This window comes from Aricia agestis, chromosome Z (genome assembly GCF_905147365.1).
Source record: "Aricia agestis chromosome Z, ilAriAges1.1, whole genome shotgun sequence".
In the NCBI taxonomy this organism is placed as follows: Eukaryota; Metazoa; Arthropoda; class Insecta; order Lepidoptera; family Lycaenidae; genus Aricia; species Aricia agestis.
This window is the reverse complement of record NC_056428.1, coordinates 33,107,812-33,127,642: the sequence shown is the minus strand read 5'-3', so window position 1 is coordinate 33,127,642 and position 19,831 is coordinate 33,107,812. Positions and strand designations below refer to the sequence as shown.

The following is a 19,831-nucleotide window of genomic DNA, read 5'->3' as shown; positions in this document are numbered from 1 at the left end:
CGAGAATCGCTCACACTGGATTACTGGAACTGGCACTGGAAGGCTGGTATAAATAGTCAGTACTCAAGATGCATCTCGGTCTCAAGACACGGTTCAGGCTCTGTGATTGGTTGGCTGTCAAAATTTGGAGTCTTGAGACCATATCTATATACCAGCCTAACTCCTAAGATCGTCGAGCCATAGTCCGCGTACTTACACGCATGTCTGTCACCCCTTAAAAAAATTGTCTCTTTGGTCGAGCGAGCGACCCATGTGTTGTGTATTTGTTTAAATGTCGAGTGATTGAAAATACTAGATCGAATAAAAGTAGTTTCAATTTTATATTCGCTTTTTTTTCTGTAACAAAGCGATTGGGGATTTTTTTTTGAAAACGTATCATTTTGGGGAAATATAAAAATCAGTTTGGGGGAAATCGAATTGCATCTGGCAACCCTGTAGGTATTCTGCGGTAGAGGTAGTTGACCCTCATAATTCAGCTATTTGTGGATTATTATCATTATTATTCAATAAATAAACGGATTTTATAGATTATAATATAATTATTTCTGTATGGTATTTGAAAACAATGTCAATAAAAAACTATCTTTGCAAGATAGAAAACCAGAGATTTGGTAACTCATTGTATTTCTTTTTTTTAAGTTACTGTTTTAAAAACATGTGAATTACTATTGCTAAATACGACTTACAATGGGGTTATCCCGTTTACTATGTTTGCTCACGATCGGTTACTTAAATATATGGACAAGTGGTGTACTTGGCGACTCTGAAAGTATGTGTAATGCTACTGTATCCTCGCGTGTGGAGTATGAATTTACTTCAGACGTTGTAAGCAGTGAACATATAATTACGTTCAAAGGCTACTTTCCTAAGAAGACAAGAGAAAACTACATAAGTGCCGCACTGAAGAATGCAGGTGTAAGTATAAGACGTGTTATGAGACATTTAATTTAAATGTCTCTTCAATTATATAAAATATTTTGTGTTTACCACCATTCCATGCTTCGGAAATTAATACTGTAATAGTAGCTGTAGGTGTAATATTATTAGCTCAACATATTTTTTTATCAAATATAGTGAACATTTACAATAATAATAACTAGCTATTTGACCGAGCTTTGCTTGGTATTCGATAAAACACAAATAAAATGACATTTTCTACAAATGATTCCTAGCTAGGTCGATTTATCGCCTCCGAAACCCCCTATATACTAAATTTCATGAAAATCGTTCGTGTCGATTCCAATTATATATAAGTATACAAGACTTGCTTGTTTAAAGATATAAGATTTGTTTACACTTACTGTTTGTCAGTGTTTTAAAGTTATTATAATATAACGCTGCAGTTGTTTACTATTGTCATAGGATCTAAAATATACATCTGACTAGTTGAGTATGGCATTAACCTGCTGCAGTTTACTATTGTTATAGGATTAAAAATATACATCTGACTAATTGAGTATGGCATTAACCCGTCAATCGTGGAAAAATGAGACACAATAGAATTTCTATTGTGTCTCGGTCACAGGTTGATTCGATGATGAATTAACATTCATTCCTGCATTGCAAAATAGTAATAAATGTTAAAACTTTGTCAATAATTTTTACATTTGCAATATTTTATTGCAAGTGTATTGCATTTTTCAAATTATGATAATTACAAATTAATAAAATGCTTTGGGTAAAGGTGCATAAACCTACCCCAAAATTGATGGGGAGCGGTGGTGAGGAGGAAAAGGGGAGGAGGGGTAAACACCCCCGTACCAAATCCACACTGAGAAACCCCCCAGTTTTGGAGCTATTCACCTTTGAATTTTTTTTATTGTATGCAATAAACATGATTTTTTTGGCCTTTTCTGCTCAAAATCAATAATGGCAGCCGGTAGACACTTGTAATACATATTCACAAAATCTTTAATTGTACTTTTACTTTCATAATTTATAATAAAAATAAAATAAATATTTGAGGGGGGGTCTCCATACAAAAAATAAAATTTTTGCCTAGTTTCGCTCTGTCCGACTCGCACTTGACCGATATTTTTTGTTTTTTTATTTTTTCCTACGTTTACACACAATTACCAAGCTGGATTCCAAATTTCAGCCTCCTAGGTCATCTGGAACTGGAATGAAATATGGGGGCAAACAAGCAAATGGGTCACCTGATGGAAAGCAACTTCCGTCGCCCATGGACACTCGCAGCATCAGAGAGCTGCAGATGCGTTGCCGGCCTTTTAAGAGGGAATAGGGTAATAGGGGAGGGTAGGGAAGGGAATAGGGTAGGGGATTGGGCCTCCGGTAAACTAACTCACTTGGCGAAACACAGCGCAAGCGGTTTTCTGTGGTTAGAATTTCGATCTGTGGGTCAGTCAGTGATAAAAATGTAGATTTTCGGACATTCATATCTTAAAAACCGTTTGAGCTGTGTTTATGTTTAGATCATATTATATTTATCTCGCAAGTCTCATTATATGAGCCAAATTTAAAATGTTTATGTGAAATAGTTTCTGAATTATGAGGGGGTCTAAAGTAGCTGCAAATGGTTCGTGTCATATTACACACGGAGCTGCTCGCCAGTTCTGTTATGCTGGACCTTGGCTTGCCACGCTACCGCGTGTCTAGATATAAGTCAGAACTGCTGAATCGATTTTAATCATTTTTTCAGTGGCTATAGTATATTTTATAGCCGATGCAAAGCCGGGGCGGGTCGCTAGTAACTTATAACTTATTTTTAATATTTTGCTCAATAAATATTGTTACGTGCTAGGGTTCGAGGATCTGGAGAGACAGACCTGCTGACTCTCTTGAAGACTTTATTCACTAAGTCCAGGTCACACAAGCACACACTAGATCACAACACTTAGCACTAAGTCCAAAACACTAAGCACTATCACTGTCCTAGGTCGTAGCCAAGTCGTAGGTTTCACTGGTTCACTCACTATTGCTCACTTGTCTTCACTCCGCCTTGACGATCGTTCGAACTGAACTGAATTTCGGGCCGTCTACCAGCGGCTTTTTATATGGCGAGACGAATTCCAGAAAGTTCCCGATACACGTAAACAAGTAAACAAGTGTGGGAAAATTCTAGGAGGCTCGAGCATGTACCACAATAAACATAAACAACTAAACACGTAAACAAAATAAACCGGTAAACACGTAAACAAATGTTGGGACTTTCTAGAAGGTTCGAGTATGTACTTGCGCGCCATCTAGTATTGAGTAAGGGATTTATGTTGTCGGTGTTCCCTCGATAAGTTTCGCTGGTTTGACGCTAGATGGCACTATATGTCCTTACGTACGTGCTTGTGAAATAAAACTTTAGCAATATTATGAATTTATACTTGCTGAGTTTTTTTCAATATACAGTGTAGTTTACTATTTATTTTCAGGTTTCCAATTGGACTGTACTGCATCGGAATAACCCTGCCAAAGACTACCCGAGTGATTTTGATGTGATCTCAATAGGAGAACATAGTAAGGCTGCTATAGAGGCTTTGAGGGAACATCCAGCTGTCCAAAGAGTTACCGTCCAGCGACAAGTGCATCGAACCATCAAATACATTAGAGAGGTACTTTAGACCTATTAAATATTGACATAGTGGAGAGATAGATTTAATGAAGGATTAAATCCTTCATTAAATCTATCTCTCCACTATAACGCGACAGAATTTCGGCATGATGTGTCATCGGTACCTAATTTAAAATAAACTGGCGGAATCATGCCGAACTTCCACCGCGGAACTTCGGTTTAGACCTACGAATAATAAAAACTAAGGAAACGTAACACCCATACTTCAACCGTTTTAAATTTGGCTCCTTTTCGAACACGAAAATATGACAATTCAAAATTTCCCCAAGGTCGTATCCCAAGTAACGTATCATAATATTGCGCGCCGGACGACAGCCTGCGCGGCATTTTGTCATTGTCATAGTTATGAAACAATAATTGTCAAAAGCGGATAGTATTATGCAGTATACACCAAGCACATCTACTATCACGTAGAAACAAGCATATAATTATTATTTTAAAATCAAACATTTTCCTCTGATCCTTAAGACATCGATAATAATAATATACATGATTACGGAAATCTATGTGCTAAATTATTACAGAATTGAACTTACGTAAAGGTACTTATAACTCACAATTAATATATAATATTTTAAAACAGTTAGCAGTTTTTTATTTTTGTTCATTTACAATTTACGATATTAAAGGAAATACTTATTTTTGTCGATTGAACGTAATTAATTATTACATTATGATTTTTTTGTTTTGTTGTAAAAATATCCGTAGCAATAAATATGAGAATACCCATATCATCTTTTCGCATTTAGTATAACTAGAGATCGCCCAATGGTCGAAATTCGACCTTAGTTTCGAGGACATTAGGACTACTACCTATATTTTGTAAAAGATATTGACTTTATCATTTTTTTTTTCAACTCTTGTCTCTTGATCTTAGACTGGCCGTGTAAGCATTGTCTAATAGTATCTTAGATTCAATAAAAAAAACTATAATCCATTTTCAATTTGTCAACAGACTTCAACCATAAATAAAAGAGTATAATTCGTATGTACAGGCTCGTCACTCAAAAATCTGTCATTTCTCATGTGTGTGTTGTAGTGTGTGTTATGTTTTATTTGTTAAAAAAATGTATGATAAAAGCATAATTTTAAAATAATATTAGTTCGATGCACTCATTCACCGTATTATAAACTATAACTGTGCAAAATTTCATGCACCTACCATCCCCATTTTTCATTTTGTCATGTCACATTTTGTAGCCTTTTGGTGCACTTTTTTTGACGGAGTTACTCTTCCTTAGTTTTTATTATTCGTAGGTTTAGACAATGTAGATTTTGACAGAAAATGTATGGAGCCTATGTGAAAATATTCATTTATAAATAAAAAATTTGGCGAGTTGGACTCGCCCATGAAGGATTCCGCAGCAGCAATAAGGTTTATTTTTATGAAATTAAGAGGTTTTTAATTTATTTTCATATATTTTCAGTTGATTTAATGAAAGTTAAATCAAGGTTTACCATTTATGACGTATAAAAAAAACTACTGGCTAGATCTCGTTCGAACCAATTTTCATTGGTAGTTTTTGTAGTAATGTACATCATATATTTTTTTTAGACTTATCATCTACTTTAGAAGTTAGAGGAGGGGGGGGGGGGGGGGGGGGGGTAGACACAATTTTACCACTTTGGAAGAGTCACTCTCGCAAACTAACCTCAATATGATTTTTGAAGACCTATCCAAAGATACCTTACACGCATAGGTTAGATGAAAAAATTTTTTTTGTTTCAGTTGTATCTATGGGGACCCCTAAAATTTTTTAATAATTTTTCCGTTTTTGTATCAAGATCTTAAAGCGGTTCACAGACTACATCTACTTACCAAGTTTCAATAGTATAGCTCTTATAGTTTCGGAGTTTCGGAGAAAAGTGGCTGTGACATACGGACGGACAGACAGACAGACTTGACGAATCTATAAGGGTTCCGTTTTTTGCCATTTGGCAACGGAACCCTAAAAAGGCAAATAAATGTCTTTTAGTGCGGCAGTTAATATAGTGTTCCCTTTTAAGTTTTAAACCCTTCTAGGACAGAGCTCTAAAATAGGATTTTATTTTACTCTAGAGTCAAGTGCTATAACAAAATAACAATTTACAGGATGACTGTGGACCATCAGGTTGTCTTTACAATGGTTGGAGGAAAAATGAATATAGAGCCAGGGGTCTTAATTCCTTTAGACAAATACGTGAGGTAAGATCAATATTTTTTTACCCGACTCCGCCAACAGGAGGGTTAAAATCAGTCGAGTTTTTGCGATCAATTCTTTCAAAGTAAACTTAAAAACTATTTTTTGGGATTATTGATAATACCTATAGGCTTTCTAAAAAGATCATAATAATACAGGGTGGTTAAACCTTCCTGCCAAATTTTGATATATTGATCCTTGTTAAAAATAAAAATACACGTATTTTTTCTTTTATAATCACTCAGTACTAAAATGTTGAGAAATAACTACCGAAAGTTATCCTAAAAAACACTACAATTAATGGACACGACGCGTCGCCTGCGCGTCACCCCTTCTCATTCCCCCGCGCCGCGAGTGACCGTTCTGCAACGATTTAAAATGGGATAAAATATGTGTATAATGGACTCGCCTAATGATACCTAAGCCCTGGAAAAAAATTGGCAGGAAGGTTTAATTGCACCCTGTGTAATACAGTTCACTAGCGACCCGCCCCGGCTTCGCATCGGGTATAAAATATATGAGTAGCCACTGAAAAAATGAGCAGTTTTGACCTGTATCAGGCCTGTCCCACTCGCGCGTTTAGGTATCGAACTGTAAAGGGGCAGATCACAAGGGACTCACAAGCGAGCGGTGACGCGCGCGCAAGATTTTTTCGTCGTATATAATATCTACGTACTGATTTAGCCGCTGTGACAGAATCGTTATTAATCTGATAAATGTGAACAATTGAAAAAAGTCAAAGACATATTTCAATAAAGTAATTTAAGACTTTAATATACAAAAGAAGATAAAAAAAAATACACAAAGATAGCAAATAAACCAATTTGTTACAAACAAACCGCATACTACATATAAATAAACACAAGTTACTATGTTTGAGTTGTAAAAAAATCCTGACCAGCTCCTACACTATAATCGAATATAAAACTTTTATAAAATATACTTTGGGTTACTAAAATCTGATAATTACTATAAAAAGTTTGCTATTAGTAGCTATAGTAATTAAGAGAAGATTATTTTATTTTTTAAAAGGTGACAATCTTGATTTCGTCAGAAAGGGGTGCCTCTTACGCGATAGAAAGAGAGCGCACATGTAGGCAAATATAATTGTAGGCACCTAGCACTGCGCGGTCGGAATTTGAACTTTATAGTATCGTAGCATGAGTTGTTAATTTTTTAAACGGGATGCACGAGTGGGAATTCTGTTGGTACTACTAATATATATTCTGTGCTTGTATTCATTAGTACTACCCGTGGGCCGTGGCCCGCATTGGTCGGTACCGCCGCAAAAGCTACTTCCTGTAATTTTTATAGCTGTAATATCTTCGAAAATATTCATTTAAATCGTATGCTGTAAAGGGCAATAAACAATAAACATCTACATTAATTCAACAATATATTTAAGTTATTTAATTGGATAAGGATTAATGCTGTATTAATTAAAATTGCTTCGAAAATTAGCCATTATTTGTCGTAAAAAGAAAATGACAAAAAAAAGGTTATTGTGGGATATCCATAAGAGATAGACATGTACCATCGCGGAGTTTTCTGTAGACCTTTTCAATGTGTACATTATACTTGGTACATTATGTTGATAAATCTCGTAGGGTTCAGCCTGCGTTTGCAATGTAAGCGGAAAATATTATTTTTTAACAAAAAATTAAAACCGACTTCCAAGGTAAAAACAAAAGTAATATTCTTAAAAATAATCTAAAAATAATCAAATACTTACTATTCCTTATTATAGTGCCGTTTTCAGACTTCGCCTAAGCCTCAACTATAATTTCTGTAATTCTGTACTCAATCTCAAACTCAAACTTTTTTATTCAGAATAAATTTTTAAAATGTTCTCTGAAAGTCTACATGATGCCTACCACCGGTTCGGGAACTAACCCGGCGAGAAGAACCGGCGTAAGAAACTCGCACGGGGCCCACTTTTTTACCAAAAAAAGTGGGAAAAAAATTAATCTTTTAAAATAAGGTTTACAATGTTGTAACTTAAAATTATACAATGTCAATATACATACATATTATATAAGTCATAAAATAATGTAGAAATAGCCTTGCAAGCAGCCATCCTACTCCCAAGATGTGCCATCGTTTATGAAATCATTGACCTTATAATAGGCTTTGTTACACAAATGCTCTTTGACTACTTTTTTAAATTTAATAATGGAAAGATTTTGAACGTTTTCTGGGATTTTATTGTAAAGGCGTATACATTGACCTTTAAAAGATTTACTAACTTTACTAAGTCTGATCACCGGTATTTCTAGTTTGTACTTATTTCTAGTGTTTCTTCCGTGACTGTCACTTTTGTTTGTAAATTTACTAAGATTCTTTCTAACATATAATACATTATCCAAAATGTATTGAGAAGCAACAGTTAGAATACCAATTTCTTTAAACTTTTCTCTCAGAGATTCAAAAGCTGACATTTTATAAATTGAACGTATAGCTCGCTTCTGCAGCACAAAAATTGTATTAATGTCGGCAGCGTTTCCCCATAAGAGGATGCCATACGACATTCCACTATGAAAATAACTGAAATAAACTAGTCTTGCTGTGTCTTCGTCAGAAATTTCCCGTATTTTTCTGACTGCGTATGCTGCAGAACTGAGCCTATCTGCAAGATTAGCAATATGAGGACCCCACTGTAATTTACTGTCTAGTGTAATGCCTAAGAATACAGTGGTGTCCACCAAATTCATCTTCTCATCATTTAATAGTAAATTGGTTTTAACTTGCCTAACGTTGGGCAAAGTAATTTTTAAACATTTAGTTTTCTTAGAATTTAGAAGTAAGTTATTAACGTTAAACCAATGTTCTATTTTTGAGAGAGCACTATTTACCTCGTCGTAATTTGGCTGTTGTCGCTTCACTTTAAAAATAAGTGAAGTGTCATTAGCAAAAAGTACTATCTCATCGTCCTTAACAAGATAAGGTAAGTCATTTATGTAGATGAGAAAAAGAAATGGACCTAAAAGGGATCCCTGTGGGACGCCTAAGTCTATTTTGGTCCCATTGGAGCTTTTACTATTAATGTCAACCTTTTGAGTTCTACTTTTGAGGTAAGATGTCAAAAGGTTGAGTGCCAAATCCCTAATGCCATAGTGGTGCAATTTCCTGATCAATGTAGCATGCTCAACACAGTCAAAAGCCTTGGAGAGGTCGCAAAAAACCCCTAGGGCATCCTGCGAGTCCTCCCATGCTTCAAATATACTATAAAGAAGACCTATACCAGCAGCTATAACTTTCCAAGTAGTTTTAATTTTATTTTTCGAATTTTTAATTTTATTCCTAACTAGCTGTTGCCCGAAACTTCGTCCGCGTGGACTTTAGTTTATAGTTGTTCCCATACATCGATTGAGTCGTTTACGCGCAAATCAGAAAAGTATATAATTGTGTGGAAACCGCACATTTTCCGGGACAAAATCATTCCTTGTCCCAGATTCAAATTAGTATCTCCAATCTCCATGCCAAATAGTTAAGGCGAGAATCATAAAAGTTTATTGTGCGGGAACCGTATATTTTTCGGGATAAAAAGTATCCCTTGTCCTTTCCCCAGACTGAAAGTATTGCCATACTAAATTTTATCAAAACAGATTGAATAGTTTAGGTGATAACCATAAAAGTTTATTGTGCGGGAACCGTACATTTTCCGGGACAAAATTAGTATTCCTTGTCCGTTCCCGAGACTCCAAGTATCTCCATACCAAATTCCATCAAAATAGATTGAATAGTTTACGCGCAAATCATATTGTACAGTAACCGTACATTTTCCGGGATAAAATGTATCCTATGTTCTTTTTCGGGACTCAAAGTATCTTTATACCAAATTTCAGCAAAATGGGTCTAACCGTTTACACGTGATGTCGTTACCTTGCTAAAAATAACGTTTCGTGCAGCATCGCCCTCGTAATTTAGATATTTCACAGAAAATTAGTCAACAAAAAATAGCCTATGATCCTTTACGTGGTCTACTTCTTATCTGTGCCAAATAACAGAAAAATTGATCCAGTAGTTCGTGAGATAAGCCCTTTCAAATAATTTCCCCCGTTTTTTTCTACATTTTCCTCTATTTCTTCGTTCCTATTAGTCTTAGCGCGATAAAATATAGCCTTTAGCCTTTCTCGATAAATGGGCTATCTAAAACTAAAAGAATTTTTCAAATCAGACCAGTAGTTCCTGAGAGTAGCGCGTTCAAACAAACAAACAAACTCTTCCCAATTATAATATTAGTATAGATGTGAATAGCCTTAGCGGCTTTACAAACTTTTTTAAAAATCTTTGAATAGTTTTTTATATATGTTTTGAATTTATCACTAGTATTCATGGATTTTTCATCATATAATTCATATAATCTTTGCCTGCTTATTTTAATTCTTGTAGTTGCCCATACTGTAATTTTTTTTTATGGCTCTTTCTAACCGTTCTAGGAGTGAATACAGTATTAAATTGGGTTCTTATCATCTTAAACAATTTGTTAAATGCTTCATCTGAACTATTTGACTCACCCAATAATAATTGCAAATGTGAACCTAAGTTGAAAGTTAAGTTATTTCTAAACTTCTCAATACGTTTTGTATTCACAGGAACAAACACACGCTTTTCCTCTAGGTAACTATCGCAATGTATATTAAATGAGGCTAGAGTTACCCACAGTGATCAGAGCTAAGTATGGAGTGACATTTGTAAAAATATTATCAATACAAGTTGCCGTTGTGTCACAGATTCTTGTTGGCTCATAAAACAAGTAATTTAGGTTATATGATTTAAATAGAGATGTGAATCTAACCGTAGTAGAGTTCAAGTCTAATAAATTAATATTAAAGTCACCACAAACGATAACTTTTTTGTCAGATGCACATATCTTTGATAATATTAATTGTTCCATGCTTTGTTCAATCTTCATGCTTTTGAAGTCGCTACCAGCCCGGAAAAGTTCTGAGATCCTTGACATAGAACTTACGCCAAGGTACGCTGGTACCGACTTCAAAAGCATGAAGATTGAGTACAGATATTATAGTTCAGGTTTAGGCGAAGTCTGAAGACGGCACTATAATAAGGAATAGTAATTATTTGATTTTTTTAGATTATTTTTAAAAATATTACTTTTGTTTTTCCCTTGGAAGTCGGTTTTTAATTTTTTGTTAAAAAATAATTATTTTACCCTTTTTAGTTACCTATGAGACCACAAGGCTATAATATTATAGCTTGTTGTCTAAGAGTTGTACATATTATTACTAGCGGTCATAGTTATATCATAAGGGTTACGGCTGCAAAAAGCCTACCCATAAAGGACTCGGTCAGCAAAACGATTCCCAGGTCAATTCACAGACTCCAACACTGACATCGACGACGCGGACGCAGTCATTATCCAAAGGGATGCATAGTGCACACTGCACAGATTGTCTTCCTTCCGCACGCGCACCTCTGCTTGGTGACGCCCACTATCATTATATTTTAATTTCGCCATAATTTCAAAACCAATCGACCAATTTTAACCATTCAAAGACCAAATGTTATCTACATAAACTGTACTCAGTGATGAAATAATTTATTTTGATAAGGATTAATAGCATAAGTAAAATAAACGCGTTTAAATGTAGTTAAAAAAAATTCAAGATTTTAAATAAAAAAGTTATTGTGCCTCACTCGACATAGATAAGTATAGTGTGTCGCGGACTTTTTTGTAGACATTTATAAGATCTACAACTGCTTAGAACATTTTATGGTTCTATTTTTTATAGTTTCGGCAGCGTCCGCAAAATAAGTAACTTTTCTGGTTGATTTTACACCTGGCGTCCGAAAAACCCAAATATCTTACGAAACCCAATTTTTTTGAACATGGTACCAAATTTGAGTTAAACCCTATACAACACAAAAAGAATTTTGTGAATCGGACCACAAACGGCTGAGCAATAATTGAACATACATATAAAAAAAAAACATACATACAGCCGAACGTATTACCTCCTCCTTTTTTGAAGTCGGTCAAAAAATGTAATTATTTACGACATCACATTAGAAACCCCAACAATAACAGTATTTCTTCACTATTTAATGAATATTATTATGCCTATAACTTTCCTCTTGAATCACTCTATATATTAAAGAAAACCGCATCAAAATCCGTTGCGTAATTTTAAAGAAGAGAACAAAGGGACATGAGGGAAAAAAAGTGACTTTGTTTTATAATATGATTTGCGATCTAGCGAAACCTTATATATATATATATACCATATAAGTATATATATCTAAATTCAAGTTTAATCTTATTTAATTACTATTTATTTAGTAATAGGTATCATTACATATTTACTTTCAGAACGGAGGATTTTCGTCTAGGAAGCTACTGAGGACAGTTCCTAGACAAATAACGTCTGTTTTAAAGGCGGATCTGCTGTGGTCACTTGGAGTTACAGGTAATTACTAATATTATATACTGAGAAAGGAATTATTCGTTACAGCAACACTCAAGTGACATTTAATGATAACTTAATTTTAATTAAATGAAGATTTGACAGATAAAATATTGGATTATATCATTTATATTATAATAAGTATTTTAATATTATGTCAAAATCCGTGGCACTAACCCCAACGACATAATTTATGAGCAGCATTGGGTTGGGGACGGTACTCTAATGCGAAGGAGTCATCAGGGCTACAATGACCTGCCTTCAGGACAAAGAAAAAATGTCACAATCCATATCAAATTGATTGTTAGCCGCTGAACGTAAGCTAATATTTACTAACTTTTGTGTTGAGACAGGCTTCAAAAAGTTAGCTAACGATTCTCTGGAGTCTAGATTATTAATTTTGTTCAAAAGAAACATACAATGTTTATCGGTGGTTAAAGCACAAATCAATAGGCGTGATAGTTTTTCCCTAAAGTGTACCACAAAATGTTCAGGGTTGTGGGATATATATAATAGGGCTCGCTTCGCTCGCCGTGACAAAAAGTTATAATAATGACTTTAGTACGGTTAGTTACGCAGTACGCTATACTAACGAACACACAGTACTGTCTTTCTTTGCTATGTAAGTATTTGACTACAACCACCAACCAGATAAAATAGAAACACTAACAAGAATTTTCTTCAAAGGTGAAGGCATAAAGGTGGCAGTATTTGATACGGGTTTGGCTCGAAACCATCCGCACTTTGGACGCGTTAAGGAGCGTACAGATTGGACGGGTGAGAATACCCTGGATGATGCACTGGGGCACGGAACCTTCGTGGCTGGCATTATTGCCTCCAGGGCTGACTGTCTTGGCTTCGCCCCTGATGCAGACCTCCATATATTCCGAGTTTTTACGGATAATCAGGTAAATTGAGAATGGTTTCTGAAGTTACCTTTTTAGGATATACTTATTTTTCAAATAAAAAAGCGATTTTGGCATCTTTATATATTTGTAGTTCAAAAAGAGTATTTTAAAAATATCGGAATTGAAAAGTCTTTCTTTTTAAATATAAAAATGTACTTTATCTATATTACTTTTTTTTTCTCGGGCTCGGTTAGCTTGTGCGGTTGTATTTGGTTATAGCTCCGTAAAAAAAATTCGAAAAGGTGATTTTTCCTAGTAGAAGTTCCAAACTTTTGTGTCTACATCCTAGTCTTAAGTAAATTTTAAGATAGAATCAGTAAAAAAGTTTTGGCAATAAACATATTATTATTATTAATTTAAATACAAATATTTCTCCTTTAAGGTGTCCTACACATCGTGGTTTCTAGATGCGTTCAACTATGCTATAATGAAGAAAATTGATGTGTTGAACTTGAGTATCGGTGGACCTGATTTTATGGATTACCCTTTCGTTGACAAGGTTTGGGAACTTAGTGCCAATAAGGTAAGTTCTAAAACGAAAAAAATCCCATTCAACTTAATAAAAAATCGGCCAAGTGCGAGTCGAGAGAGAGCGAGAAAGTTGGCAAAAAATTGTGTTATTTTGTATAGGAGCTCTCCTTTAATATTAATTTTATTTTTAGTATTTGTTGTTATAGCGGCAACAGAAATACACAATCTATGAAAATTTCAGAAGTCTAGCTATAGCGGTTCTTGAGCCTGGAGACAGTCGGACATACATCGAAGTCTCAGTAACAGGGACCCGTTTTTACCCTTTGGGTACGGAACCCTAAAGAAATGACAAAATGAACTTACAATGCTTTGTAACGTAGGTCTCAAATACAAGGTATTTTATGTGTAATTTTTTAAATAATGTCTGCTATATTAGAGTTAAGATTTCATATCCTTGTTTGTAATAATGAAGCTATAAAATGCGACCTCACTTTATTACACAATGTTATATTGAAATAGTTGTTTTTATGAAATGTAATATTTCTAACTATGATAATTATTGCTAGTATTAAACTAAGACTAGGTTAGCATTGTAGACTACAAAATGCTGCCAGCGAATTTCCTGCGTACGGAAATTGGTTTATGGCGCTGGAACCGCGATTGACAGTGAAGTGTCAGGTGTTATCAATCGCGGCTTTGTATAGAAAATGATAAGTTATTGACAGGGAGTCAATGACCGCTACTGCCATGTTTCGCCGAGTACAGTATATCCTATGTCCTCTTCTGTGGCAAAAGGATATTTGTATCAAACACTAGCTGTCCCGGTGAACTTCGTGTTACTTTAAAACCTCCCTGGACTTCTACGAATATTTTAAGACTAAAATCAGCCCAATCCGTCCAGCCGTTTACGAGTTTTAGCGCGACTAACACATTTGAAAATCCATTTTTATATATATAGATGAAAATCTTTTCGCCGGTTTAAGCGAGAAAAAGAAAAAGACAGATACACTTCGTGAAAGTGTGTTTGTCTATTACTCGAATATGTCCTGAAACGCGTAGTTTCCACTTCACTTAAATAATGAACCGTACTCGATACTTAAAAATTAAAAAGTATGTAGGAACGAAATAATTATTGATAAATTTACTATAAACCTCTCATACATACAAAAGCGATACACTTACAGTTTCAGCGCAATCTGCCACCAAATACGAACGATTTTAATAATAATTTATCCATTATATTTGCTAATCGTTTAGTTTTTTGAATAATTTCACACCTACCACCAAGATATTATGTATATGTATTATGTCAAAAGTGAAGAATAGTATATTTTCTCTTTAAAAAGGTATAATTTATTTTTGAACTATTTTATTTAGGTACTGTTGCTATGCTATTTTTTTTAATGCACTTCATGCGGCCATTTAGCGAAATATAAGCATTCGTACTCGTTAAACGGTGTTCCTTTAAACACCATAGACTTTTTATGTTTTCTTGTAATCTATAGGTATAGAACTATTCTCTGTTTTTTTTTTAATTTTTAGGCCCAGAATTTTAGAAATAATAATTAATTTGCCAAATTTTCCGCTAATATTCTTGAACTACTTTAAGTATAAGCTATTGCGTGGCCATAAAATACTCACAGCACTTACTATTCTAATTATTTTTTCAGGTGATTATGGTATCAGCTATCGGCAACGATGGTCCCTTATACGGAACCCTCAACAACCCGGCGGATCAGATGGATGTGATCGGAGTGGGCGGGATCGGGTTCGACGATCGCATTGCCAAGTTCTCTTCACGAGGGATGACCACTTGGGAACTGCCTAATGTAAGATATTTCCTCTTTTATTATACTCTGCATAGAGAGAGAAGGAGGCGCCAGTACGCACGGCGCGTTGCGTCAGCGTTGCGTCGACGCAGCGCTGCCGTTGCGTTGTTTTACATACAAATAACCAAGGTGTTCACACGGCGCGCTGCGTCGTCGCAACGCACACATGACGCGGACAGCAGCCCTCGGGGGCTGCTGTCCGCGAAGCGAAGCGGGAGGGGGTGTTGTTGACGTTAACACTGCTTCGTAATAACGCTGCGATGACACAGCGCCCGTGTGGCCGGCTATGCGTCAAACGGCAGCGCTGCGTCGACGCAACGCGCGGTGTGGACTGGCTCTTACGTGCGTCCAATTTGCAAAATAATAATAACATAATAGTCATTATAAAAAATAACAACAGTGACTGTACTATCAGAGAAGTTGATTCATAGGCATACGGCGGACCTACGTAATTCGGCCGCGTTATATCAAACACAGCCGACAAATCGCGACTAACATGGAAATGACATAATATCCTGTCCAATAATAATTTGGCCTCTAGGCTATAATGTGACTATCTGTTTATGAATCAACTTCTTTTATTGTAATTACTTGAGCCAAAATTTTATTTGGACTTTATCATAATATGATATTATAGCACTTTGTCATAGATGATTTTATTTATGTTTAGGGCTATGGACGTATGAAGCCAGATATTGTGACGTACGGTAGCGGCGTGCGTGGATCCAGTGTGAACGGTGGTTGCAAATCTCTGAGCGGTAAGTTCTATTATAACTTAAGCCGGTTCTTCTCGGCGGGGTAGTTCCCGAACCGGTGGTAGGCAACGTAGTTTCTTCGTTCGACTTTCAAAAAGTGTATCATGATACCCATTTTGAATAAAAATATATTTTATTTTTATTTTAGACGGCAGTGCTACCTTGTTCATCTTCTAATCTAGTAATAAACATCAATCACCTTGCAATATTTAAAATATTTTCACACTAAGACAATGTCTTTGCATCCAAAAACCTTAATAATGTACTTAATACATAATTTATACGTTTGGAAAGACAAATGTCACACAAAACCAGCAAGCTTATTTTAGTTATTGGCGAGGGGTAAACTGTAAAATTGTCTTTTGATTTTATTTGTTAGAACTTTAAAGGCAGGTCATGTGAGCCCTAATATCGCTGCAATACGTTAGGATCTATTGTGACTTCATCTAAATTATTGTCATAAGTCATTACTCATTAGTCATTACCAATGCCCTAATTAGATGTTATTAAAACGGAATAATTGCAAATTATGAAATAAACAGTTGTGTCATAAAACATCGTTATTTACAATAGCTTAAGGGCCCAGCCCGCTTATGAGTAACTTATTCCATATTCTAGGCACATCAGTCGCATCCCCAGTAGTAGCTGGTGCTATAGCTCTGCTAGCTAGCGGCGTGCCTCGACAAAACCTCTCGCCCGCTTCAGTGAAGCAGGCACTCAGCGTGACCGCCAGAAGACTGCCAGGCTTCAACATGTTCGAGCAGGGCCACGGGAAACTGGACCTTATTAGCGCCTACCAGGTCAGTACGTAAGGCGAATTATTGTATAACTATGTGGGATTATGCGTGGAGACCGCAAAGGAAGATCTTCCGACCGTCCGTCCGTCCGTCAGGCCGAAGCCCACTTGATACATTTCAGCTGTCGTATATATACCGACGCACTTCCGAGTCGGAACTGTTGCAGTGAGTCCCAGTGAGTCGGAACTGTGAGCTGCCGTGCGGGGCCGATGCTACGTGCTGACCAGGAGAGATGTGCTCTGCTTGCTGACCGGTCGGTGTAGTGAGAAAACCCGATGTTACCGATGCGGAGTCGCCCAGGCTGCGGTACATTGCGGCTAGTGGACGAGGTAGCCGATGAACCAGTACCAGATGTACCGTGAGAGGCTGTCTTGCTTACTCTCTCCCGCGTCGGTCAAACAGGCGCTCAGAGTGACAGCCAGACGACGGCCGGGTTCCACATGCTCGAGCAGGGCCACGGAAAACTTGACCTTACTAGCGCCTACCGTCAAATAGGCGTATGTCATATTATTTGAGTATGAGAGTGACCTACCCAACAAACATTTGACTGGTCGCCGCAACGTGCCAACTCTAACTTTTGATCGTATAAGCTGGTTGCCGCAACGTCGCTAAAACGTCGACATCACCAAGAAAAGGCCCATTTTACACGACTCAATGACGTATACAAGTCCTGTAGCCGTCGCATAACTTACTTTTTGGCCGTAAAGAAGTCATGTAGGGCATTTTTTGTCGGGAAGTGGTCGTGAAGAAGTCGTGAAGAAGTCGTGTAGCGCACTTTTTGTCGCGTTGTAGCGGTTTTCACCGCTGCTTCACGACATTCAATTGAGTAACTGTACGAAACTTGGTTGTAAAAGTGACTGGATAGTACCTATATTAAATTAATGAAATGCTGTCGGGAAGAAACTGACTGTCAAATTTATTGTTGGATGTAGTCTCAGCCATTTTATTTATTCTGTTGTGTGTTTACTTCGAAACTCAAGTTCAAGGGCTGTTGATCTGATGGGAAATAAATTTTATCGAGTATTACGTGCTAGTTTTAAGTAAATAATAAATGCGCCAGTGAGATTTTTAAAATAAATGATATATCATTTAGTATTTTTAAAGAAAGTGCAAACAGTTACCTCTATACGATTCAAAGTGCAAAACGAGACTCCTAGATAACTTCTACACAACACGCGCTGTGTCAATTCGCATAAACATTCCGCCATAGAATCGAGTTTAGGGTTCAGTTAAGTTATTAACAAGAGCCTAAAACCTTATCAATCTTTCTATACAGTTATTAGTTGATCAATGAGTAAAGAAATCAATCGTGATACAATGGATATTGATAAGTTTTTAAATAAATTAGATTTCATTACATTGATACATATGAATTTAAAATGGCCATGGAAATCTACACATTTTGTACGCGCTGATCGGTGTTTTGGTTGCGGATTTTATACCAATAGTGCCGAATACCCTGCACATTTTATGCTAACTAAGGAAACTGTTCAATACATGATAAATTTTGATTTTTTCTGGTGTCCGAGTTGCGCTTTGTTTGCCATATACGATCATTACCCAGACGATGAATGTGATTTCTGTAATAATAAGCACTATCTGAGCTTGGATTACAATTAAGTTGCACGGAACTACTCTGCACGGAACTACTCTGCACAGAACTACTCTGCACAGAACTTATAAAATTTTGTACGGAACCATCTCCAGTTGTATTATAATTAGCTTGCCATGTACCTATATTCGATATGATGCAATTAGAGGAAAGGAATGATGCATAGTTCTTTTTTACTTTTCTCTTAAAGTTTCCGCTCTTTTTTACACTAGCCCAGCTTTTTCTATCCATCACAACTACGTTAAATTATTTTTACAAAGAAACAAATGAATGGCGGTGATTGTAGACTTTGGTGAATTTTTTAACTCTTATACTACATTCCGTCACGTAAAGGTCGTAAAGAGGGGTTCAAATTCACTGAATGACGTGTAAGAGTATTTTATAAAACTCTAATACTATTGTCGTGTAAAGGTAGTATTCGCAACACTAATACGATGAAGGTCAGCGTAAAAGTCGCATAGACGTTTCTTATACCACCACACTGGTTACACGACTGAATGTAGTGTAATAGTCGTATAAATCAGTCGTAAAGACGTTTTTACGACGTTCTTACACGACAACTAGTCGTATAACTATTGGAGGCGCTATGTCGGGTAACAGCATAAAACGACTTCTTTGCGACGTTTAGACAACTATGAATCGCGTAATTTCTTCTTACTCGACTGAAATGTTTGTTGGGCTAATTTTTCTCTAATAAAAATGGTAAAGTGGTCTAGATGAAAATACAATAAACATCCTGCCATGTCTATTTCTTTTTAACATTCGCACAAATATAAGCAGCGTTTTATTGCAGTGTGACGTCACTGCCCAAAATGACGGCATTAGACTACCTACGGCCTCACACAGAGTCATTTAATAATTTTGTACCTACTTTAATTGAAGGGTTCCACAGAAAATTCATTAAAGTTAAGTGACAACCTCTATGGCCGCGGCCGTTAGTATTTGTTTAAGGATCAATTCAGACCCATCGAATACAAACAGCAAGCGACACTTGGGCCCTTTTCACATGCATACGGTTGCGGCACGGTCGCCGTGCCGTACAAAGTAGAAATGTATGCGCTACTAAGCCGTGCCATGTGAAAGCTGTCTAAGTAGCTCATACATTTCTACTTTGTACGGCACGGCGAACGTGCTGCAACCGTATGCATGTAAAAAGAACCTTAGTTGCATTTCTTAATTTGTATGGATTTAACAGCAAGACGTCTCACCGCTCTCACACAAATGAAGTCTGTCAATTCGTACAAATTTAGAAATGCGTCTACGCGGTCTGA

General features: G+C 36.2%; 1 protein-coding gene across 1 annotated transcript in view; it reads left to right on the top strand.

Moving 5' to 3' along the window:
* Window positions 1-528: 528 nt before the first annotated feature.
* LOC121738720 (membrane-bound transcription factor site-1 protease) overlaps window positions 529-19,831 on the top strand; it is a 32,653-nt gene continuing 13,350 nt past the window's right edge. The window contains exons 1-9 of the mRNA XM_042130946.1: window positions 529-915; window positions 3,384-3,563; window positions 5,676-5,768; window positions 12,095-12,191; window positions 12,876-13,096; window positions 13,479-13,619; window positions 15,238-15,396; window positions 16,067-16,154; window positions 16,770-16,951. Of these exons, the coding sequence (XP_041986880.1) occupies window positions 688-915; window positions 3,384-3,563; window positions 5,676-5,768; window positions 12,095-12,191; window positions 12,876-13,096; window positions 13,479-13,619; window positions 15,238-15,396; window positions 16,067-16,154; window positions 16,770-16,951 (1,389 nt within the window). The 5' untranslated portion in view covers window positions 529-687. The remainder of the gene's footprint in view (window positions 916-3,383; window positions 3,564-5,675; window positions 5,769-12,094; window positions 12,192-12,875; window positions 13,097-13,478; window positions 13,620-15,237; window positions 15,397-16,066; window positions 16,155-16,769; window positions 16,952-19,831) is intronic.